This window comes from Accipiter gentilis, chromosome 8 (genome assembly GCF_929443795.1).
Source record: "Accipiter gentilis chromosome 8, bAccGen1.1, whole genome shotgun sequence".
NCBI classification, from domain to species: Eukaryota; Metazoa; Chordata; class Aves; order Accipitriformes; family Accipitridae; genus Astur; species Astur gentilis.
In genome coordinates this window covers 24,046,601-24,061,539 of record NC_064887.1, presented here as the reverse complement: position 1 = coordinate 24,061,539, position 14,939 = coordinate 24,046,601, and the positions used below count along the sequence as shown (strand labels likewise).

Below are 14,939 nucleotides of genomic sequence, written 5' to 3'. Positions count from 1 at the left end.
CAATGGAAAGATAATTAGTATATTTTATCTGATTTAATTTTGCCCTAATAAAATAAAATCTACCAGTGTCAGCAACAGAGAATAGAGGCACAGGATAAATAAGAAAAGAAAGTACAGTTTTCTTTTAATCAATTCAGAGCTCTGTCGGTAAGCCAGCGTGGGAAGGAAACAGCCTGTGGAATATGTGTTTTGCAGAGCCATGAGAGACATGCAACACATGAATTTGGGGCTAGATTCCAACAATATGGCCACACCTTGCCACAGGCTTGCTGTTGCTGGTGCGTGGTCGTGGTGATGATCTCTGTGGTGATGTCAAGAAGACAGAATGTGAATTAGGATAAACATTACCAGCAAAGAAATCCTGCCCCCGGGTGGTGTGTGTACAGTCTCCACACCTTCACCAGCAGCACCCCTTCACCTCAGGGATATGACAGCACCAAACATCAGAGCAACCTGATGGATGCTTTTGCCCCAAGGCGTCAAGGGCTCTCCAACAGGTTCTTTTTTTCTGTGCCAAGAGAGGACAAATACCACAATATTTTTGGAAACATAACTTCACAAGATGAAACTATACCTGCTCTTTTTTTATCAAGTACATGTATTTCTGAGCACTCATATTCAGATTTGTACATGTGTTGCATCTGACAGCATCAGGTATCAGCTGGGGCTTCAGTAGACTAAATTAAATTAACTACAAATGGTCTTTCCAAAAGCATTTTATACAATTGAAATTAAAAAAAATATTTCAATATTGTTTGTAGGAAGGCTGTGATTTACACATCGAAATCCCTGTCATTGTACAGTTTGATGTTAAGTGTTGTTACTGGTAAGTGTAGTTTTTACTTATCCTGGGGATTCAAAAGGAACCACAAGTGACAGGAGTACATTCTTTAATACCTTAGTCTTCAGCTTTATAGAAGATTTATGTGTAGCCAGAAGACTTTAATAAAAGCTTACCATCTATCCAACATTTAGTATTCAACACTCAGCATTGTACAGGAATTAAAGAATAATATCTCATAATATATACCAAAGTATGCATGAGCTATCTTACAAATAAGAGAGCACACAATTATTTTAATAATGGTGTACAACTTTGTATTTCTTTTTAGTTCAACATAGTCATTTAATGCTATGTTAGAATATTTTGTTTTCATGTATCCACATTCCTGAAAAATGCTTTAATTTCATTGCAACCATTACTAAAAGCCCTACTGTCTGTATGGGACACTTCTCAATGTATGCATAACTCTATTCACTTCAGGAAAATGGATGACCTGAAAGAAAGCTATATGCAGATATATTTTTAGGAAACCTTGGCTTCTAAATACTCTTTATTTCCTAAGTTGTTTAGAATAAATAATTATAAGGAACACTTTAAGCAGGACCTAAGATTAGAATCCTTTGGGGGAAGACAAGTCTAGTAAACTGATTTTAAATATATAATGTCTGATATAACTTTTATAAATATTGGCACTCATCTCTGTTCTGTTTTATCCTCAGCTTTTCTATCTAGGCCTTTTTCAGTTTTAAGTAAGGAAATAATTGCAGTCAATTCTTCTGCTTCTGTTCCTGTTTTATCTGTTCACAGTTATGTTTTTGTTAACAGAAATTGTTAGCAGTTTCAAATGGCACATGAAGTTTCTTGAGAGAAAATACCTATCAAGATCATTAACTACACTGCATCGATAGATACAGATAAGGTCCTGAGCCTGGTTCTGGCTCCTGCTGTTAACTGCTCCATCCTGGTATATCAATTTGTATCACATCAGCCTGCAACAGCCACAAATCTACCTGAGAAGGAGGGTCCTCCAAGACTGAAAAGCCTCTTGCTCGAGACTAGCCATATGGCCATAACCCAGAGAAAACTCATCCCACATCTGAAATGTCATTCCAGCCAACTGTGCTAAGGAAAAGGCACAAAATGACATATAACTACTTTCCCCTCCTTTGGCATCTTGCACTGAGCAGAGCTCACCCAAGGTCAAAGCCAAAACTTGGGTTTATCTGCTTTGTTTTAACTGATTTTTTGGGGGCTTTTTCTTGTTTACATTCTAGCAATGTTTTCTTTGTGCATGATGTTTTTAATATAACCTTTTAAATTTTATAAGCACTTAACTTTTTATTCCCTTTCCCAAAGCCTTTTTATTTGTTCTAATTTGCCTACCTCACGTATAAATGAAATTTTCTTAACTAATAATATTCCTGTTACTTTATTTTTATTAGATAGCAGACTCTGTCTCAGACTTTCTGGTTGTTCACCCTATAGTATGCAGACTTTAAAAATTGCTTTTTTAAAGTGGAGGATCCAGTCTCTCTTTTTTTTCAGGCTATGTCCTGTTGCGAATTAATTTAGAAAGAACACTTTGGATTCCCTGATTCACATCAGTACACACCCAAGAACAAAACTGTTAGGATAAAAGGATGTTTCTACGACATTGTGTATTTTTTCCTATATCTTAAACTGTGGGGTGTTTTTTTCAGGGCTGGTTGATCCAACTGCATCTGTTTGCTTTTCAGTCTTTAATTTATGTTGGGCTGTAAACTGTCCAAGTAACAATTTGAGTGATGCAGCGACAGAAGGTGACCCAGATTACACAACACTGCACGCTAATGCCAAGTCGTCTTGTTTAATGGCAGCTGCTCAAAGCTTTGTCTTATTGTGATTCACATTCAAGAGACACAAATCAAACAGCCCCCTCAGACAGACACACATCCTGCCTGTCTTCATTTTAAACGTGTTCAAGAGCTACTGCTTTTCATACATGTATATCAGCTTCACCAGCTGAGGCCATTTAGCCTCCTTGGCTTGTATTTACTCTCAACCATCTGACACAATTACCAAGGAAACCCATTGTGACTTCCAATATTTTGCATACTTCTGTTTATGTGGAAGTTTGCTGAGAATATTTTCTCTATAAAAATAGTTGGACTTTTATACACCCTCATAAGGGAGATATTTAAAACACCAAATGTATCACAGTTGTTTAATAACTGATTTCTCTATAGATTGTAATTAATAAAGCAATGAGTGCTACTAAAATACATAACAGATTCAGCTTTAGCAAAGGATAAATAAGTCTAGATTTTAATCAGATAGGTTTAAATTTACTGGATGAATGGTATCAAAATGCAGACTTTAAAGTATAGGTACAGTTTTAACACAACATTTTTTTGCTGTACTTTCAATATGTGAAGGCGTTAAAAATGCTTTCATTCCTGATTTTTAAAAAAAGTTTCAACATGAAGATCAGGAAAGCTATCATGCAATGAGTTCATACAACTTAGTTTCATGGACCAAATCTTTTTGGCATCTCCATCAAATTTTTAAAGCCTTCTGACAATACAAGCTTCCTGCTAGAAGTGCACATCTAGCCATCTACCCTGGGGACATGTCAGAACAATAAGAAAAAGTGCAAATCTTACTTTTTAAATGGATGAGCAGCAAAAAACTGAGGTAGAAGATGAGTAGAGAGTTAATCCTTGAATGAGCCATATTCATCTTGATAGGACATTCTCCACCGCGTTCTCTGTTGTCCAAAGGGCTGGTGCTGATCCTCACTGCTTTCGCCTCATCTTGGAAACTAAGGTAATACCCAAGGCACCCTGTCCCCTACAAGCTACCTTTGTTCACTGCAAACCTACAGACATTGATTCAAAAGGCAGTTGTGCTTGTTAAGGTTTTACTTCAGCAGGTCTGAGTGATTTTTCAAACCTGGTGCAGATTTGCCTGTGAGCTGGACTGGAGCCTTTCCCCAGCTTTCTGCTGCAGATCTGTGCCGTGAATGGTGCACTCTGCCTGGCTGACGCTGCGCAGCAGATAAGGCACAGAACTCCCTTAATCTTTCAAAATATATCACTCATTATCTTCTACTAAACCTCCATTACATCACACTCCTTCTGATTCAAATTATAAACACTTCATGCTTTCTCGCATAAAGTCAGCTAACAAACATTTTCTGCTTTCTGCATTTTTTCTGCATCTTGCCTCATTAGCACGTGAAGTAAAATGATGAAACATCCCCATTCTCAATCTTTTTTGTAGTTAGATATAGCCTGTTCTCTTCCACAACCTTTTTTTGTTTCTGTTGTTGTTGTTTTCACTGGATCTAAATGCTTTTGCCATCACTAAAAAGCATAACAATTGGGAGCTGGCACAGGTCCTCTGCGCTTCATGAGGCTGTGTTGTAATTTTGAACTGTTCATAGAGGAACCAGTCACTTAGAGATTCAGGAGATGACATAGTAAGGTTGATGAGAGAAGGGGATGGGGGCAGGGGATGGAATCCATTTCTTTTTAGCCAGGGGTGGCCTTAGACAACTGTGGCTGGTACAAGTGCAACGAGTCTGTCCGTACTCAGAGGAGCCTTCCCCAGCTGCCACGGCGGTGCAGCACTGTGGCTTTTCACTGCCGTGTGGCACAGGCAATGCCCTGTTTCTGCCTAAAGTTGTCTCGGTGTCTAATGCCTCATCCATTGACTACAACTTTGTTCACAGACATTAAAGCCTTGGCCTGGGCTAGCAGAAGGGAACAGCGACAGCCCCAGCAGCCATGTTCAGATAGTACGATCCCAGTACAAACTTTGGCCTTCTGGCACCTTGTAAACCCAGGAACTAAATTTGTGTGTTTACTACGGGTAAGCTATACCATCGCACTGATTGCCATAGCATCATTCGGGCTCTGAGGGAAAAAAAGAGATGAGCTGCCTCTTTCGCAGTGGATCTCCTCTTTCCACCATCTTCACTTTGACCTGCGTTCCCAGCCCCCGGCCCTCCATGCTTTGCTGCAGCGACTGAATTAAGTGCTCAAGCTATCTGTACAAGATTCCCTTTATTTCACAAAAGAATCCAACTTATATATGTTTCAACAAAGATCTAGAAAGAACTAACGGCATACAGCCAATACTACTAACACAGGAGCCCATATCTGGCTCAGCTGGGATGTTTGCCAGTCCTCAGAGCAGTTAAAGATAAAAACATTCCATACACGTACTCTGACTGTCTTCAGCCACATCTTCCCAGGCCTACACAAGGCCATCCTCCAACCTGACCTTGTAAAACTAGTTCTTCAAAGGCTTGGCAGACATACAGCACAATAAATTCTAACAGTCACTCTTGAAAACAAATGCCAGGTGTTCCGAGCTGCTCCCACATCTCCCCCTTTTTTGTTTAGGAACATCAGATTCACAAGGAAGGCAGCGAGGACTCTAGCTTCGAACCAATGCAATCCTCGTACTGCTCCTCAGATGATTCTGATTGCTGCAAACACACCAATGATGAATAACCCTCCAATAGCAACACAAATTCAGATACACAGATTTAAACCTTCAAACCATGTTTTTGGATTTAACCATTTAACACTATTAGACAATTCTTTGAAAAACACCTTATTCTGCTAATTTTATATATTTCCCATTTGATCTTGTACTATCTATGCAAGATCTTAGATCTCTCCTGCAATATTAGTAGCAAATGCAAATGCGCCTTTGCCTAATTCCAATCACATACGCTTTCATTCCTTTGTAAAGGAGTTACGCAGAGCCCTTGTTTTTGAAATTCCCAATTACAATGTAATTTCATTCTGTTTTGTAATGCACTTTGTCTGTCTCTATCTGATGGGTTGATCCTGGCTGGACACCAGGCACCCACCATAGCTATTCTATCACTCTCTCCTCCTCAGGTGGACAGGGGAACGGGAAATTAGGTTTGTGGTCAGTTCATCACACATTATCTCTGTTGTTTCATCCTCCTCAGTGGCAGCACTCCTCACACTCTTCCCCTGCTCCAGTGTGGGATCTCTTTCATGGGAGACAGTCCTCCATGAACTTCTCCAGCATGGGTCCCTTCCATGGTGTGCAGTCCTTCAGAAGCACACCGCTCCAGCGTAGGTCCCCCACGGGGTCACAAGCCCTGCCAGAAAACCCACTCCATGGGCTTGTCTCTCCACAGATCTGCAGGTCCTGCCAGGAGCCTGCTCCAGCGTGGGCTTCCCACAAGGGTCACAGCCTCCTTTGGGAACCCACCTGCTCTGGCGTGAGGTCCTCCACGGGCTGCAGGTGGATATCTGCTCCACCGTGGACCTCCCTGGGCTGCAGGGGGACAGCCTGCCTCACCAGGGTCTTCCCCACGGGCTGCAGGGGAATCTCTGCTCCAGCACCTGGAGCATCTCCTGCCCCTCCTTTTTTACTGACCTTGGGGTCTGCAGGGCTGTTTCTCTTACATGTTCTCTTCTCTTCTCTTCAGTTTCTCTTACATGTTCTCTTCTCTTCAGCTGCCATTTCTGTGTGTTCCGCAACCGCTTTTCTCTTCTCCCTCTCCAGCTGTTTTTTTTGGTTGGTTGGTTGGTTGGGTTTGGTTTTTTTTGGGGGGGGGGGGGGGGGGGGGGGGGGGGGGGGCACGCGGTTTGTACACAGAGGCACTACCACTATCACTGATTGGCTCGGCTTTGGCCAGCAGCAGGTCCGTCTTAGAGCCGGCTGGCATTGGCTCTGTCAGACACAAGGGAAAACCTCCAGCAAGCCCCCACAGAAGCCACCCCTGTAACCCCCCACTACCAAAACCTTGTCACACAACCCCAATACAGTCCAAGCCAAATTACCACTGCTTCTAAAGTGTCCAATCATTCTAGTATTGTTGATCAATTTGTACCTGGGTATTCATTTCAGCCGTAACATTTTTTAATACATTAGCTACTGTGTGAGCCATCTGAGGGATTTCACAAGCACCGTGATAGCAACGGTGGCAGTAGCTGCAATAATGATAGCTGATATTATAAAGGCAAGGAGCCATCCTATAAATCATTTTGAGTGACTAATTGTCCGCTTTAAAAGCCTTGATTATTGACTTAATACTGATTCCCCTTCCCATGATTTGCTCATATTTACAGGGATCCACAATCCAGCACGATGTCACATTGGCATGATTACTGTAAGACTTAGTTCAGATATATTCTTATGAGTAAAACAGCTAAAACACCAAGGTTAATTCAGATTAGTTTCAAAAGCATGGTTACATAAAGCGATATCTACAAATTGAGCTGCTACAAAAACATAAGGATGTGAAGTACCTCATGGATTCTTTGTGATTCTGTGTGAGGTTCAAACTTATACAAGGAATGTTTTTTTATATAGTCACCGTGGCTTAGGTGCAACACCTCCAGTGGGCCCAATAAAAATGCTGCGCCCGAGCCACAGTGACCCTGCAAAGAGAAAAGGATCAGAATTCTTACAATACTGTTGCTGGCCACTATTGCCAGGTATGCTAAAACAGGTATTCTTTCGAGCAGGATACACGTTGCATCATTACACTAGCTTGTTGTTGCATTCTCTTCAAATGTCCCTATGTGATAGCTTTTTCATTTTCAATGTGCCGCTTCCTCCTCGTTCGCTACTCCTTTTTCAAATTCAGAGTCTTGATCTGTGGGATTGGGTTGTCTGAGTGGTTTCGCCAGCTCATGATATGGCTTCACGTGTTTAGCTGGAATCCACTTGGCTCCTGTGGGAAGAACACAAGCATACCCTCGCCCCCAAGTGATTAGTTCCACAGGTCCATTCCAACCGGGTCCACTAAAAGGATATTTATACAGTACTTTAGGTCTGTGTGAAATAGAATCAGGAGTTTTAAAATGACGATCTATGTCTGTGCTGGCCATTAAGTCTGGTGAGCGATTTAAAAAAATTCAAAGTAAACATAGCATTATCTAGCTGTTCTTGTGGTGGCATATTTTGATCTATAAGTATCCCTGATGACAAGTTGTCCATAATTTGTTCCACTGACAAATCATTGTATCCTAATTGCCATACAGAATACTGTGCAGAAGTCAACACCGTTTTCATAAGCAATTTCCAGTCCCAAGGAGTCATAGTATAAGTTCCTCCAATTGCTTCCACTAGTCCCATTGTAAATGAATTGTGTAACCCATTTTCACGAATCGATTTCCATAATTCTTTTATCATTTCATAAGGTAAACCATCATGCTGTGGAGGATTATGGGGTCTGTGTATAACAGGAAAAGTAAACGTGGGATCTCCTTGCTGTAGAGCTTTTTCTCGTCAGTGTTGCATCAAGCTACGTGTGTTTTTTTCCCAAATCATTAAGTGAATTGTCACATTTAGCATCAAAGTCTGTTAAAGGCGGAGCTGAAGGTGCCGTAGTTTTTTCTCCGCACTGCTGTAAAGCAGGAGCCACGGGATTAGGCAGAGGCATAGAGTGAGAGGGATTAGCAGGAGAAGGAGATACAGGCAGTGCAGCAAAGCCAGGTTCTGTTTTAAGTCCTGCAAACCCTGGAGAGGGAGTACCAGGTCATTGGGGTGGGGTGGGGGGGGACGGTGGTGGCACAGTGGCGGCAGCGGTTGCGGCAGGCGGCAGCGGCGGCGAAGTGGGTGCGAAAGTGACGGGAGGCAGCGGCAGGGCGGCGGGGACCTGTATGCGGTGGTAAGGGTCGGCGACCCCGTGGAGCCCGTGCTGCCCGCCCACTGCCTGCCTGTCTGCCTGCTGGTGGGGTGTGTGCATTAATGGTGTTAGTGCAGGCGGCGGTGAGGGATGTAAATCCGGCTCTTTTTCGGAGTCCACCCTGCACGATGCAAAAGTATTATTATCGGAATCAGAATCCTGCTTGTTACCAGCCTGCTTACAAACTGTCTCCTCAAAAGCAGTATCAGGTTGTATTGGTATGTTTTTCTCTGCTGGCTGTAAATGCACCAGAGCAGTATAAATAAATTTCCATGTCACAATTAAATTTTCTGATAGACCAAATGCCAAAGTTTTTCGCGTTTGTAAATGCTCCCCAATCCTTTCCAAAACCTTGCTGTCAAAAGTTCCCTCTGTGGGAAACCAGTTACAATTATCCTTTACCCATATTAAAAGTGAAGCAATTTGTCCCTCTGTTATTTTATACCCAGAGGCCCGTAAAATCTGCTGCAGAACATTTAAGTAGAGCTTATGCTCCTGAGAAACTGACTGCCCCATGCTACCGCAATCTCGCAACTCACCCGTTCCACAGGGGTTACTGTTACCTATTTTCTAGGAGTCGTGGCCACTTCTTCAAAACTCTCCCCATTAGATTGTATGGTCTCTGCAGTGAAGGGGAATCACCTCTTCTTCTCTCAATCATGTTGTTTTCTTCTCTTAATTGTGCCAGCTTCTTCTCTCCATCACATTGTCTTCTCTCCATCACATTGTCTTCTTCTCTAGATCAAGTTGGGGTCACCATCTGTGGTGACTCAATCAAGTGCTCAAGCTCTCTGCAAGAATCCCTTTATTTCACAAAAGAAACCAACTTATATATGTTTCAACAAAGATCTAGAAAGTACTAGCGGCATACAGATAATACTACTAACACAGGAGCGCATATCTGGCTCAGCTGGGATGTTTGCCAGTCCTCAGAGAAGTTAAAGATAAAAACATTCCATACACATGACTGTCTTCAGCCACATCTTCCCAGGCCTACACAAGGCCATCCTCCAACCTGACCTTGTGAAACTAGTTCTTCAAAGTCTTGGCAGACATACAGCACAACAAATTCTAACAGTCACTCTTGAAAACAAATGCCAGGTGTTCCGAGCTGCTCCCACACTTTGCGCTTGCTCTCCTTGCCACAGTGCAGAGACCAGGCGTTCTCAAGCCCAGGAACAACCCTGAAAAATCTTCTTGGCCACTGCTATGTTATACTACTGTAAAACAGATAACACCCAATAATTTTGGTATTGTCTTTTCTCCTCCCCAATTCAGTGGAATGTTAATCCCCTGTTCAGGAAGCCTTTGACAATGCATTTAACTTTATATGTATGCTTAACTGGGCTAATCACAGACTTAAAATTAAGCATATGCTTAAGGCCTCAGGTGAGTAGGAAGCAGACTGTTGATGCCAACATGAATTTAAGAAAGTTGTTTATAATGGGTAGGTATTTTCACATCTACTCTTTCAGCTCAGTGAAGTGAATAATTTTAAAATTTCTCCTGCTGCAAGGTCCTTCCTTCTTTCCCACGTGCAACTGCACTCATCCACTGCTAACCTTGTGGCACATCTTTTTCAGACCCTCTTCTGTTTCTCCTGGCACCAGCAGCTCTATCGCCTCTGCTTCTCAGGAGACCTCCAGCTCCTCTGAGCCTCCCGCTCCCCCTGCCAGTCTTCAGAGAGCTTCAAAGAGCTCTGGTCTCTCCGATGGCAACCCAGGCTGGATTTCCTGGTCAAGTGTCATGAGCTATGAACATGACGATGAACTGGGTTCTTAGTGGAAAGTACTTAGAAAACTATAAAGATAATTAAATGGCTAATTGTATTTTTCAGCTCTTTCCCTTTTAGTAATCTCCTTTGTTTTATATGTACATTTATAGTTGTTTGGATGTTTTCCTCTCCTTGCCATCTGTTTGTTTCTGTTTGAAATTATCTAGTAAAATATATAAGCATTACAACATGAACATGAAAATACTATTCTGCCATCTGGGAATTCTCCTGTTGGGCTAAATTGTGCAGCTGAGCTCAGTGCTGATTGCCTGCTTTAAGTGCATTATTTTTTAAGTTTGTTACTGTATAACTTAGAAGAACAACATTTTCCATTATAATTTTGAACAATTTTTAAATTGTTTTTGTGGACATAGTCTCCATTAACAGGAATTTGTATGTCATCTTATGGTGGTTATAATTGCTGATTAAAATAATTTCATCTTTACTAGGGAAATACTGTGTACTAATCTAGAAGTTTAAGGAAGAAGGCATACTTCCAACAATTGTTAGAATATATTTGGTCTGAAGACCTACAGATTCAATATACCAGTCAATTTAAAAAAAAGAAATCCTTCAAATATTCAGAAATAAAGAGCCAAAATTCTTGATAAGAAAAGATGAGGTTTTCACTTCTGAGGCATATATGGTAATTACTGCAGGGAAGCAGTCATATCTATTAAACCTGGATGTTTTTCTGAAAGTTACAAAAGTATATGTAAAATTGGTGCTCTAAGCAAACTTATCAGTCCTCAGAAACGAAGATATGCCACCGATCTGAGAACATACCTATAGTGTGTAAACACGTGTTGACATTTGAATTAAATAATCTGCCAAGTAACTCTGTAGTAATTACAAGCCATATAGCAAGTGTGTGAAGAAATCCTAGGTCTTTTGAAAGTTATTAAAATGTAATTGCTTTCAGGATAGCCAAAAGGAGCTGCTTTTTCACCATTTGAAACTTAGCTCTGCATTTCTCAATGACTATTTCAAATGTTTCTTCTTCATGAGCTATTTGTATCCCAGAATTTAATGGGGAGCAAACTAAATTAACTTATCACTGCCCCAATTCCTTGAAGTTGCCTACAGGAGACGGTTCGAATTTCTGCAGCGCTGGTACTTCATGAACATCATCTGTACAGTGAACCATAACATTGAAATGTAATTTCCATACTTACTCAGTACAACTTACCTTTGATGAGATTCTACAGTCATATAAGTCAGAGGCTACACCATTTTCTCAGGGAAAAAGGGTTTGTGTTGCCATTTTCTTTCACTTAAGTTCTGCCCTTTTCTGTTGTGTTTGCTTCTTTGCAATAATTATGGTGTGGTGTGGTATCACACTATACAAGTCAGTGTCATGTCTTATAAAATTTTTTACTGCAACTCTAGCCAACAAACTTTATTATCTAACATCTTTTGTTGCCTGATACAAGCACTGTTTTCAACTTTCAGATGACAGGAGTACTAATGGATTGTGTATCTTCTGACTCTCACTGCAAGGCATGTTATTTTCTGATTGTTCGATGTTGCTCCAATTTAAAGTGCAATTTTTATTGACAACATCCTGTACCTTCTAGGTCAAATACATTTATAGGTGATTTTCTTAAGTAATTGGTACTTCTTTTCTGGTCTGTAAAATCTTCCAGTAGTTTTAATCTAAACTATAAAATGAACAGAAATTAGATCAATTAAATAATTAATATAAAGTGTAAAATTCCCTTGCAAGTAGAAGGTGTGAGTTTACAAAATGCTTGTTGCTGACTAACCTGCAGCTTTTATTAAATCCTTTTTGTTCACTGGCAATTAAAACACTGTTAATAGTCAGGAGCAGGTGGGTGACTTCATGGAAGAGTGGAAGAGTGACTGAGCAAAAGATAACATTGCCTAGAGAGGTTTTGGATATGCAAAACTCAGCTGGACAAGGTCCTGGGCAACCTTCTCAAACTAGACCTGCTTTGATCAGGTGGTTGAACTAGAGACCTCTGGAGGTCCCTTCCATCCATATGATCCAGTGATTCTCTGAATATAGCATTAGATTTTCTGCACAAGCTCCAGCCTATATTAGCTCTGTCCCCAGTTTTGTATACCTAATGCAGAAAGCTTCTGCTTTATAAAATAGTGCTTGGTTTTTCCTAGGGTCTTTGGCTTTAGTTACTAGCATTCAGCAGTGTTCCTTGTTTATTCCTTCTGTTAGGCTCTTGCTGAATTTCATCACGGATATGTGCCACTGTTCACCATTGGGAGAATTTCATTTTATGAAAAACTACGGAGCATGAGAGCATGAAGTCACTCTGATCTGATATCATGTTCTGGGCATTAAAATACATTCTGAAGTATTTATTGAAAACTCAGGACGACGGACTTTGCTAGAGCAATGGATCTGATCAGATCATCTTTCTGATCATGGTGGCTGTGCCCTCTTTATGAAACAGCTCATAGATAGCATATTTTTTTTTTTAGCTTGTAGCTCTTTGGGTAATTATGAATGGACAAACCAATGTGAATAAGGGCGGGGTAAAAGGTCTTGTGGATAGAGAGTCGTATTGTAACAGGAAGTTGTTTACCTCATTAACAAAACTGCTATAGAGCTAATTGCATTTTAATTAGGCACCTTGCAACAAGAACAACTATGTGCATTGATTTCTCGCAACACTTGCAAAGTTAACTGCCTACAGGAGACAACTAGAAACTCGTGCTTTTCCACACTTTTCCACTTTTCCACTCGTGGCCTGTGCTTTTCCACAGATAAATATTTTATGACTATATTTAACTTCTTATATTAGTCTGCAAATGTTACTTTGAGCTTCTTTTTAATTGTTATTAGGGTGTACAAATCTTTTTTTTTTTTTCCCTTTGAACCCTTGCTTTGCTCTTTTTATTCTTTCCTCAGCCTGAGAGCACTTCAAAGCAGAACATTCTCTTCCAGAACACCCAACAGAGCACGAGCTTCCAGTTCTGCCAATTTGCAGATTATAAATGTTTTTATGAAACTGAAGGGCTTTATCTGAAAAGGTAACATTATTTTGCAAGATCTGCAAGCCTATTGCTTCCTTAAATGTAATACAGTTTTTGAAATTATGACTACTTTTTTGCTTCTCCGTGTAGCCGTTTTCCTACTAAGTAATGAGGGGTTTCTATCTGCTAACCTAAAATATAAATTTAACCAAAGATTACAGAAGTATCAAGTTGATTCTCTCAGATACATCTAATTTTGGACCTAATAGAAATGGTGGGAGCCATAACCCAGCCTATGCTTCCAACTTGTTTTTCAACTACATGAATTTCAAGCAGTGTTTGCTAGCAGCTGGTACTTGCTTGTGGTCACGTATTAGTTAAGGTTCATGCTGTTCAAATTATTGCATTTCTGGCAAGGAGTTTAAGCTGTTTGGTTTTTCACATGAAGTCTCTCCTGAGTATTTTACACTTAGGTAGGCCAAAAAAAATGACTCTCTAAGGTACGACAGGATTCCCCTAGGACCTGCAGAACTCAATAGTGTGATTCACTTATCCTCATCTTTGATGCATTTTTGCAAAATAACATGTTTTATTGTATTTTGTGTGGCTGATATCAACAGGGAAGCAGTTCCACTCTCAGACGAATGCCATGTCAGGCCTTGTCAATGCAGATGAGAATTTGCAATTAGTATTCTGTACTTTGCTGCTAATGAACCATCTAATCAGGAAGTTTCTGTCTGTACTAATAATCTTCCTGTGAGTGTCAAGGTTACAAGAGTGCTTGACAAAATGATGCAAATAGTGTTTTTACAAAAGCACTGATATATTAAGTGCTAAATGGGTTGTAAATTTACTTTTTTACCTCTATGCTTTTCATTTCAGCAGACCAGACATGTTAACAGACTTAAAAATCTTCTAAGTCTTTTTTTCTTTCCTTCAGAGTGAGATAACTCATACAACAAACCAGAAAGTCCTAAAAGTGTAAGTATTGGAATTGAATTGAAAAACCCATCTGTTTCAGAGGAGATGGTTGTATAGGCAAGCAACAGTTTCAAAGGTATTTGGAAAAGATTTAAGTTAGTATGTAGCATCATTTCACCTGATCAATACTAAGTGGTTTCAGAAGGAATTCAGACAAAACAACTCCAGCAGGCAACAGTGTAGAGGAGGAGAAAGAGCAAGAATCAGGTTGCTTGATTTTAACACATTTGTTTTCAGTGATAAATCATTCTGAGGTACTGCAATTTGCAATAGAAATGCAAAACATAGTACTCATCAAATAGTAACATTTGTAACAGGCAAATAGAGAAGCTTCTTAGTTTTTCCTTACAATTATTTTTTTCCTTTTCTTTATTCAGTCATTGTATTGACTGTGACAAGGTTTTGAAAAGCATCTGATGATTTGGAGCTCTTTGATTTGCAGGTTTCCCATTGAAGGATGTGACTTCTAGAAAGAGCAAAGCAAAATTTCTCTGCAGGCATCTCTGGAGTGTCTCAGGGTGGGTCCTGGCAAATATTAAATTCCTCTTGGAAATCTTGGCCTCTGTGTTAAAGTGTTAGATAATATTATGGGAACAATAGGTAACAGTAAGTGCCTCAAGGGATATCAAGTTCCTGCTAAGTATTGGTTAAGACAGCATTCATCTTAATGCCAATGCATTTCTCAAAGGCCACAGTTTTGTACCAAACTAAGTCCTGAAAGTTTGTCAGTTTGAATTACATTGTTTACAAGGTAAAATGAAAAATTCTGGCTTCCAAAC

The 14,939-nt window shown here is 40.3% G+C and overlaps 1 protein-coding gene across 3 annotated transcripts in view; it reads right to left on the bottom strand.

Annotated features, from left to right (window-relative positions):
• Positions 1-3,742, bottom strand: part of CRB1 (crumbs cell polarity complex component 1) — a 114,537-nt gene extending 110,795 nt beyond the window's left edge. For all 3 annotated transcript variants that reach the window (XM_049807675.1, XM_049807676.1, XM_049807677.1), the window contains exon 1: positions 3,427-3,742. In XM_049807675.1, coding sequence (XP_049663632.1) covers positions 3,427-3,502 — 76 coding nt within the window. In that variant the 5' untranslated portion in view covers positions 3,503-3,742. The remainder of the gene's footprint in view (positions 1-3,426) is intronic.
• Positions 3,743-14,939: the final 11,197 nt, after the last annotated feature.